This window comes from Nannobrachium achirus, assembly GCF_963921795.1.
Source record: "Nannobrachium achirus genome assembly, chromosome: 6".
NCBI lineage: Eukaryota > Metazoa > Chordata > Actinopteri > Myctophiformes > Myctophidae > Nannobrachium > Nannobrachium achirus.
The window spans coordinates 33,627,571-33,637,949 of NC_137815.1; the positions used below are offsets into that span (position 1 = coordinate 33,627,571).

Genomic DNA, 10,379 nt, shown 5'->3' on the forward strand with positions numbered 1-10,379 from the left:
TGACAAGAAAGACAGAGGAGAAAGTGGTTCAGTCAGCTGGGGCATTAAGGGCAAACTAAGGGGCAATGACGGCCATGGCCTTCGTGGCCTCCCTGAAAATCCTGCCCTGATGACATGACAATTATTTCTATTATCTTCACATACTGATCCTGACCGCTGTAGAAAGGGATTTCCACATCTTGTTGGGGGAAAACAAAGGCTAGAAGTAGAATGGATGACACTTAATGGCTGCTGAATCTGTCTTGAGAGATTACCCACACCCCAATCTGGCAAGCCATCGTCAAAGAAAGGGGAACACCCACTCGGTCTGTACCTCAGAAGCGTAAGCTATCATGACTGTCTCAAGAGAATTCCCGCACACAGACACTCCAACCATGTCTACACTATTGGATAAACAGCAGATGTTAGAAACCTACCAAGGGATTCTGACAGGTAAGACATGGAGGCTTTTATTATTTTATGTTTACAGTACAATGCAACATCTCTCGCCCACCACGGCCCCGCCCCCTTACACAATAATCAACAGACACATTTAAACCACCACCATGCCCACACCACACACACACACTCGCACATACTCACACTTTTATTTTCATTGTAAACAATGCAGGCTTAAAGAGTGATAAAAAAGCAAGGTAGTCATTATTGTTCCTTTGAACTGTGTCCATTCTTTCGAATCATTCTCTATTAAAGAGTTCAAAGCAGGGAAATACAGAAAAATCAGTCTGTGGTCGATCACCTTGACGTCGTTGAGGGAACAATGACAAAGTCCTATCCACTCAAACCATTTCCCATGCATACCTGTACATTTGCGCAGGCACGCACACACTCACACATGCACACAAACACACAAGCTCACGCACGCTAAACCAAATTTTCTTATCAAAGTGTAGTTAAACTGTATCTTCTTTGAATGTTTGCAAGAGGCAGAAGGGGAGTAAAGGTTGTAGTGTAAGTCAGGAGAGGAACATCTAATAAATGATTATGTTCTTTCCCCATGTATTCCTTTCTATAGGAAAAAGGCCTTTACGTGTCAATTCCCTTGCGTGGCTTCACTTGGTCAGGAGGAAGGATCGTCATCCTTATCCTGCCTGTTGCTGCATTAAGCCTAATTTATACTTCGCCGTATGGCAGCGTTGCTCATAGAAAAAAAGAGAAAACAATTTTCAAGAAAACAAATGATATGCATTTCTTAACTTGAAAATCTGCTCTTTTAGGTGAGCAACGCTGTTGCGCGACAAAGTATAAATTAGGCTTTACCTTTTAGCACGTACAAAGTACAAGGCGTTGGTTTTAGGGTAGTACTTCACATTCTGCTTTTTGTCCATGAGACCCCCAAAGATAATGAGCTCCCCTCTGCCCTGCACCACCGTATGAAGGCTGGTCTCGGGGGGCCCGGTGACAGCAGCAGGAGTGCCACTTCCATACACTCTCCAGGACACCACAGCGGCCGTCTTGGCCCGGGACACGTCCAGCACGTACATCTGCATAGGTTTGCAGTTGAGCGACTGGTACAGCGGCTTCCCCACGTTCAGGCTCTGAGGCGGGTGATGGCCGAGTCGTCGCGCGATCGGCGGAATAGCGTGTCCATCGCCCGCCGCAGCGACCTGCGGCGGACTAGAAGACGAGGAAGGGGGCGTCCCAGCGGACGCCCCACCACTTCCTCCACCGCTCCCTCCCCCGGGAGTGGCACCTTGCGTCGAGATGGAGGATGAAGAAGCAGACGGTTGTTGAGATGATGGAGACAGGTTTTTCACGGCCTCCAGACCGCGTCGTAAGGCGGCGGGAGACACTGCTCCTGGTGGAGTGCGCGGAGAGCCAGAGGGTGGCGTGTGCAGGCCATTAGTGCTGGGTGCCTCAGGGTGGTGCATGGAGGACGGCGGAGACTCCCAGCCATAGTCTGAGGGAACGGGCGGGTGAGGACGTGAAGGTGGAGACGCAGCCTGGGCCGGGCTGGTGCGGGGCGAGGGGGAGGAACCGTTTAGCAGTGGCGGGAGTGGAGGAAGAGGGGGGCTATCCGGCATCTGTGAAGGGGAGGGCTGCTGGGAGGAGGACGGGCTCCCGTCTCGGGCACTTCCTCTGGCCGAGGGTCGAGGTCTCAGGGTGCCCCATCGGCCGTTCACACACGGAGCCTCCTCGACGGCTCCCAGGACCGCGCCGGCAGCCCCGCTCCGTACGGGAGAATGGGAACGCAAGGAAGGCGGTTCTGGGCCGAGAGGGGCCGGCGTGGCACTTATTGGGGAGGGACGAGAGTTGAGACTCGGGCTGAGTGGTGCACGGCCTGATGGAGCCTGCGAGAAGACAACCACACACTGGCCAACCTTGAGACAAAAGATGAACAGTGAGTGAGTGATGAGACACGTTTGTGACTGAAGTAGAAAGACAGAGGTAGAATAGGATACACATACTCTACAAGCTGGGTGGCACCATAACTCGGGGGCCCCGTGGTCGTCATTCTCCACCTGCAGCTGCTGCCATGTCCAAGGTGGTGAATCCATGTGGAGCAGCCAGGCGTCTTTGAGGAGCTGGGAGAAACAAAATGCATGAAAATGACTGAGACACATTACACATGTAACCATTAAACTAGGACTACCAAGTCAATCGCAAGTGGCCGCCAAGTTGATTTGCATGACAATTAGAACGGTTCGATTTTGAGCAGTGAATTTCATCAGCTATACCGTGTGTGTGTGTGTGTGTGTGTGTGTGTGTGTGTGTGTGTGTGTGTGTGTGTGGGTGGGTGTGTGTGCACATGCGTGCGTGTGTTTAGGCTGCGCAACAGTGGCCTTCTCAATCTGTTCCTGTTTTTATAGTTTAAAAATCCGCACCATTGTACTAATGAAACATAACTCCGGCCACGCACTGTTGTACTGTAGAAACATAACCTCGGTCAAAGTTCATACTAATCGGGATAGACATAGGGACAGACAAAGCCATTTGTTGGGAGCTCACCGCTCCAAAAACAATATACTGTGGTGACCCACACCAAGAGACTATGAGAGACATTCACCAAAGAGGGCTTGTGCCTTTAAGAGCTGGGTTGATGTTAGTAACTTCCGGTTCCAGGTTAACGTTGTTATGCTGCTGACCACAGTGAATGTATGTGCTTTATGTGGAGATAAGTCACCTACGTCTCCTGTTTCCTAACTCCACATTACAAGTAACCAGCTGTACAAGAACTACAGCCAAAGTGTATAACTACCATTAGTACAGAGATACAGGTTGGACAACATGTAGGGCTGTACATCCTATACTTCCTATTAGACACTTTCAACTCCTCGTGAGACGGACATAAAACTGGGAATGAGGGTAAACGTCTGCTGCCCTTGCGTCAAAGTGACTGATGGTTCACAGAGTTCGCATCTTCAATAACACTTTAAGGCAGTGTGGGTTCACCGTCTGCTTTGCTGGCAATGGTAAATTAACCACCAACTGCTCCAGTATGAAAGTGTGATTGTACTAGGAAGTACAACCACTCCCAGGTGTGAATGTTAAGCAGGGCATTGAATTTGAAAACGAGCATTTGTGCTCAACAAACCTACCCTGGATAAATATAGTAGTACAATTTTAAAAGTTAAATAAGTCAACGTAAAATACTTACTGCATTAGGGCCACCACAGCCTCCCAAGATAAGCAATGTCTCATTGTCAATCACAATCTGAAAATAAATAAATACGAAATAAATACATTTCATGAGTTCATTTCAAATTAAATGTGTGGTTCAGTCTTTTTTGCTTTGTCTAAATAATGAAGTATTCTTACTTGAGACTGGCCTCCTCGTGGATGTGGGCATGGGCCAGATATGACCGGTTTGGACCAGCACCACTGCTCCAGATCCAGAACCCAAACCTCGTTACTCCTAGGAGAGACAAGTGAAGAAAAGGACAACACAGCAGGGAGATGTTGACATTTAGTGTAATGATTAATTTGGGGAGAGAATGAAAAAGTAAAAAAGCAAAGAAAAAATGTACTTGTTGCATACATTTGGCGCGCCCCTAGTGACCCCCCAAACACCACCATGGTGTTGCCAATCACAGAGGAAGAGTGGCCAGCCATAGGAGGAGGTCCATGAGTTGTCACAATGCAGTTCCACCTGAGACAAGACAGGAATAGATGTTAGATTTAGCCCCTTTTTCGCTCAAAGTTAGACAGACAGACAGACAGACAGACAGACAGACAGACAGACAGACAGACAGACAGACAGACAAGATAAATGTTGAGCGATCCCAAATGGCATTACAGCAGATATGATGAAATACAGGACAGATATAGAATAAATCTTTATTGTCCGCCGGTTTCAAGAGGTGTAGCACAAAACATATAGGTAAATCAAAAAGCACATAAAATATAAAATTATAATTAGCTGTTCAGACTCAGAGAAACACACACACCGACAGGGGTGAAAAACATAATCCTCGCCACCGGCCATTCCAGCCTGGCGGAGATAGCAACAATAATCCATATGATCTATGACATCAGCAATCAGTTCGTTCTCTCACCAGTTCTTGGAAGGAGAGTATGTATGGATTTCATCAAAGAACCTCTCTGGCTGATGCAGTGGATAAGGGCTAGGACGCGTCCAGCCTCCGAACAGCACTAGAAAGTCTTTGTGCATGACTAAGGTTGCTCCTGCTTTAGGAGACGGGTAAGAGCCTGTGTAAGAAAAAAAGAACTATTAATGGTAAATAGTCTGCATTTCTAGAGTGCCAAAGTGCATTCACCCATTTCATAGACTGATGGCGGAGGCAACCAGTCAAGGCACCAACCTGCTCATCTGGAGCAGTTAGGGGTTCAATATCTAGCTAAATGTATCATGTGAACACTCAGCAGAAGCTTGACGAATAATATTGAAACCTCCAAAATACCACAAGCCAAAACGTGTCAAAAATTCTGCTTGTGAGCAACTTTCCATTAGCTGGGCAGCTTTACCCTAAAGGGGAACACACACCGGCTGCGGACAGGCTGCACATGCCTGGAAAATAGAACAGTGACATATTGGAGCGGCGGGCGAGGCGTGAGCGTGCTCCTGCGAGTGTCTGACGCTGCTGGAGAAGGTATGTTCAATGAAAATAATGGCGGCAGCTGTTTTGACATGTGCCGTCCGTAGCCGGTGTGTGTCCCCCTTTACAGTAGGCTACTTGACAAAGAATGCACTCATACCTGATGCTAAAGGACGGATCCACTCCTTGCTGTTGAGGTCAAGTCTCCACAGATCATTGAAGGCAGCATTGCAGCTACTCTGAGTGCAGCCCCCAAACACGTACATAGACTGGTTGGAGTCATAATAACATGCACCTGCAACCAAAAACATTTATATCAAATACCATCTCACACTATACAGCCAACAGAACTGTATGAGTAAGTTTCACAACAATAGTGTGAAATGGATTCTATCTCATAGACTACTGCTTATGGAGGGCTACCTTGAGATATGGCTTCACATACAGTAAACTGTGAATGTAAAATTACATGTCTACAGATTATCATTTAGACCAGGGGGTCTTCAACGTTTTTCAGCCCAAGGACCCCTTATCTGAGAGAGCAGGGACCCCCACTACATATTGGATTAGATGACTTAGATACAGTATGTCCCAAAGAAAACTTGAGAGAATATCTGTTTCCATTAGGACAGATTGAGATTTGGCGAGGATAGAAAAAGAGATCACCAAGTACAGTGCAACTCAAGTCCATTTTTACTAAGCACAGAGGGTCAGAAGTGGTTAAACTGAAGTGATATTGATCTAGGTGCCACAGCACCCACTTTCAGAAACCCTGGCCTAGGGGTCCCAGACCCTCTGTTGAAGATCCCTGATTTAGACCACTGTTGATTTGTCATTGTGGCTCTCAATAGCATACTCTCTCTCACTGCTCATTTCCATGGCTAAAATTCATTTTCAGCAGACAATCCAAAAGTGATTATTAATAGCCAGAGCCTCTTACAATATGTGTGCTTATTGGAAATCTCCAAGGTAAACCAGCTGTTATGTTCACTTACATATTACATAAACACTCATTTTAGTGACAATATCTGCATGTCAAGGGACACAACATAAAAACGTATAGATCATGAGTTGTAGATTGTCCTCAGTGAAGAATGTTGCATAATACTGACTGTGTGAGAACCGCTGAGTAATAGGTGTTCCTGGGTATGGGTATGTACGACTTTCCCACTGAATATTCCCCTCCTGGATAGCCCTCAGGAAGCCATGATAGCACTGATATGCAACGCCTAAGGAGATGAGAAAAGAAAAAAAGAGTCAAGTACAAAACGTTTTACAAAACTGTTAATCTGCCATCCATAACACCAGCCATATCTAGCAAAGTTAAAATGTCATGAGAACTAACATGACTGTGAATACATTATTTCCTGAAGGGATTAAATAGGACTAAAATACATTATGATCTAAATATTGTGATATGACAATCTCTGTGTGCTACTACAGTAGCACAACCAGTTATGTTCCATGGACACATCTCGATGGGAGGACACATTTATATACAACACCCGTCTACAATTCTCAATAGCATGTCTAAACATGGCAAATGAATCAAGAGAATTAAGAATCAAGAGGGATTTAGTTGTCAGTTACTCATCTACAGGAACAGTGAAATGGGCAGTGAAATGTTGGTGGGACGTAATCTGCTGACTGTGCCAAGTAACACAACAATACAATATAACATGTTAATAACAAAAATACTAAATAAGAAATTAAAGCAATGATACTGGAGGTAATGAAGTAAATAAAATAAAGAAATATAGTTAAGTTTAAACTGTGTGGAACGGCAGGCATGGTAAACCTTAATGTTAAAAGGTTTAGCAGCAGTGAGAATATGAAAATGTATATTAATCACTTATGTATGTACATTATGCAAGTATCATGTTGAGCAGCTGCTCATGGATTCCTACTGTTTCAATTTGTTTTTGTTATTTATTTTTTAGATGTCCTCAGGACTCTTGACAGCTGCAAGGAAAAACACCTTGGTTGTGACACCTCCAGTAGCCTCGAGATCCAGGCATTTCATTCACCTCCAGTGCATTCCATTTTGTATCATCAGTCCGTTACTACTACTAGGTGTTTGTCCTTCATAATTCTTTTACCCTACTCAAACACCTGCTGTGATACATGTCCTGCAGGGATGGGAGTTGTGTTCCTGTGGTGCACTCAGCCAACCTCTCCACCTTCCATAGCACTCACATATCCCTGAAAGGGATCTTACCAAGTTTTTCCCCCCCCACCAAAATGGCTTTATCAACATTAGCATAATTTCTAAGTCCTCCACCAAGCCAGGTTGCCTTCCGAGGGCCAGCAAACTTTGTCGCCAGTCATAGACAATCGGAAGGGGATCTGAATACCGAAACATCTTACTGATACATCTTGATCCGCATGACTCCAGACTCAGAGACAATGGCGTCTTTTCCACCAAAATAACTTTGGTTCTAGAATCTTGGAACCTTGGTGCTTTGACGGAACCGGCGGACATTTTTTGGTTCCAGTTCATAACCAACTTTTAGGGTTCTGAACCAATTCATTTTCAGTGAAAAAACTCAGAGGTTCTTCCTTGGCCTACTGGTAGAAGTGTGCGTGCATGGTTTCATGCAATCGGTCAAAAGTTGGCGGAAATAAGCTATCCACAGAATGACTGACTAACAGACGCAGACACGAAACGACAGTAGTGAAAACAGGTCTCTGGCCTTCGGGCCCGGAGGAGACAAGTTCATCAATAACCTGCCTGCTGGCCGCTTGCTGGTCCTTGACTTTTACAAAGGTTCAGTGATACAACAGACAGGCATACCTTTGATGAGGCGATACCACTGCTTACACACAAGTGCAGCAGTTTTGTGCTCCTGGTAAGGTGAGAGGAAGGACAGAATGTACTCTAAAACTTCCTCTGGCAACTCCACCATGGTTCTTCCTTCTTTGGCACCACTTTCCACATTCGTCTCTTCTTGAGTGCTGGAGCCCATCTTTGCATCTACCTCCTCTGGTATCCCAACATGCTCTGCTGCACCATCTTCCTCTGTATCCATAGCAACAAAATATCCATCCTCACTGTCAGAGGAGCGGGACATTATCTTCTGTTGAGACATTGAATAAAGACCACACTGGAAGTCAGCATGGTTAATAAACGTAGGTTACAAATAACAGTTGTCCTGGGTAAGAAAACAAAAACATTATGCAGATAATTTATTCGTTTACAATTTGACAGATAATGATGTATATACTGTTTATAAATAATTAAATATATGGAAGAAAGGAATTTTTTACAGAATATAGATTCTATATGACTGGCCGAGTGGGGTCTGATTATTTGGAGGAGAGCTGATTATTTTTGTCGTCCATTGTATAATCAATGCTTACAACAAGGTATTTTTACATTAGATAAATAACTTGATTATTACATTAATCTGATTTTATAGAAGATAGTGTATTTTTTAAAATGTTGTGGCATAAATGGTCATATGAGGACAAGGTTGTGCAATCTATTAACTCTTTTGGGAAGTGGCCTCGACTTGGACAGAGCACCTGTCTTCCTTCTCTCCCATCCATCCATCCATCCCACAAAGCTGGTCTGTACATCAAGTAAGCCAGACAGGAGCTACTGAGCTAGCTAGCCCAGCTGTTGTTGGCGACTAACGCATGAAAACCTGCTCATGTTCGCCAACACCCAACTTTAACTTTATAGTAAAAGGTTAGCTCACACTAGAAGACGACGACGAATACTGGGCTAAGAATGCCACAATTGCCTATTCTATCTCGAATCAGTGTGTTATGCCGTTGTAGACGGTGCCCATGTGGGACTTGTCTTGCTTAGGATCACGTTGAAACACCGCTAGTTTTGGATGGAGATGAAATTCTGCCCAGTGCTCGGCTAGCTATTTTGGTGCATGTTTTGACTAACAGCAAAATTACCTTACCACACTTACCAAGTTAACGGCTGCACTGCGAAGCAACGAGACACGGCACACTTTGACGCTAGAAGCACAATGTCTACATCATCCATTAATGTCACACCGTTCATCAGTCCACGAAATGAGTCTTTCTTGAGTCGAATTTGCAACTATACTAGCCAGCCGTATGCTAGCCAGGCTGGGCTAATGCTGATAATCTTTGCTACTGGGAGAAAGCTAACGTTAGCTATAAAGGCAAAAGGTTGTGGGGAGTGACTATTAGCAGCTCCGCTAACGTTAACATGCAACAAACGAGACGTTTACTTTCAATGTTAGTCACCGTTGTTTTTAGATGTGATCTTTTTTATGGGTTCAAAATGTCTTGTCTTGTCTTCCCTCTCCTCCTCCCCTCTCTTTATCAGCTTCGGTGGTACATCTGCATACTCCACACATTCGCCATCTTTCGTTCTCTGGTGGTGGTAACTGGTAACAGTAGCAGCATCCTATCCTATCCTACTACGCTACGCTTCGCAACCACACTGGGACGAAGATGCCATGGAGTAGACACTGACGTCACCTACTACCAGCTTTACGACGGTGTCGCGCTGCAAATAGTGGATCTCACAGTCACAGCAGGTCGGCTATTTTGTTGCTTTTTTGTAGGCCTACATATACTCAAACTAATTTATATAGGCCTACTTATTACTTTAGTTTTACCCCTCCATGTATTTTTGACTCCGACCACTACACTTATAGCCTGGCTGGAATACAGATTTAATGGAAGTCAAGTTCAAACCTCTGAATGGAAGGGCTGTCAAGTTCAAACCTCTGCATGTGTGTGTGTGTGTGTGTGTGTGTGTGTGTGTGTGTGTGTGTGTGTGTGTGTGTGTGTGTTTTACGTTCTATGCCATAGACTCTACTATGGTGTGTGTATGGCTGGCAACTTTCACTTTACTTGTAGTTGAAGTTGAGTTTGAGTAATACCAACCGACTCAAGGCAACTGGGATAGAGAACTTTGTCCAGTGTCCACCACAAACCGCTTGAAAATCAGTAGGCCTAAATAATTGATTTCACAATTTTCACTGATTTTGATGGTGGAGCTTGAAGCTTTGTTGTGACATCACTGACAAATCCTTGGTATATTGTCTTGGCAATGGTCGGCGCGCGTAAGCACGCGGGCCGCGAGAGAGACTGGTGGTGGTACCCATCTAACATATAATTTTCCGAATGTCTGTCTGTCTGTCTGAGTGTCTGTCTGTCTGAAACCGCGTTTCTCCTCAGTGGCTGGAGCAATTGATCTGAAATCGCAACACCATCAGCATATGAACACACCTGACATAACTGTGAAGCCCGTTTGTCACTTTCATTTCGTATGCTGTATAATTGCATTTTTATGGTGTATCTATATCTATTTAGCCTACAGTACCTTTTGTGACCACAAATGTTAAGGGAGGGGCGCTGTTGTTCAGGCCATGCACAATCACACACAAA

The 10,379-nt window shown here is 44.9% G+C and overlaps 1 protein-coding gene across 4 annotated transcripts; it reads right to left on the reverse strand.

Annotated features, from left to right (window-relative positions):
• Window positions 1-546: 546 nt before the first annotated feature.
• fbxo42 (F-box protein 42) lies at window positions 547-9,352 on the reverse strand. 4 transcript variants are annotated; one of them, XM_080728929.1, is made up of 11 exons: window positions 9,228-9,321; window positions 8,924-9,110; window positions 7,792-8,074; window positions 6,110-6,226; window positions 5,158-5,292; window positions 4,497-4,650; window positions 3,980-4,090; window positions 3,760-3,856; window positions 3,599-3,655; window positions 2,409-2,525; window positions 547-2,321 (listed from the first exon to the last, which is right to left on the reverse strand). In XM_080728929.1, exons 3-11 carry the CDS (start codon window positions 8,066-8,068, stop codon window positions 1,257-1,259), a joined length of 2,130 nt encoding a protein of 709 aa, XP_080585055.1. In that variant the 5' UTR covers window positions 8,069-8,074; window positions 8,924-9,110; window positions 9,228-9,321; the 3' UTR covers window positions 547-1,256. The 4 variants fall into 4 exon arrangements, with proteins under 4 accessions (XP_080585055.1, XP_080585053.1, XP_080585052.1 ...); XM_080728927.1 differs by lacking the exon at window positions 8,924-9,110 and having other exon boundaries at window positions 9,228-9,352; XM_080728926.1 differs by lacking the exon at window positions 8,924-9,110 and having other exon boundaries at window positions 7,792-8,101; window positions 9,228-9,345.
• Between the last annotated feature and the right edge of the window lie 1,027 nt (window positions 9,353-10,379).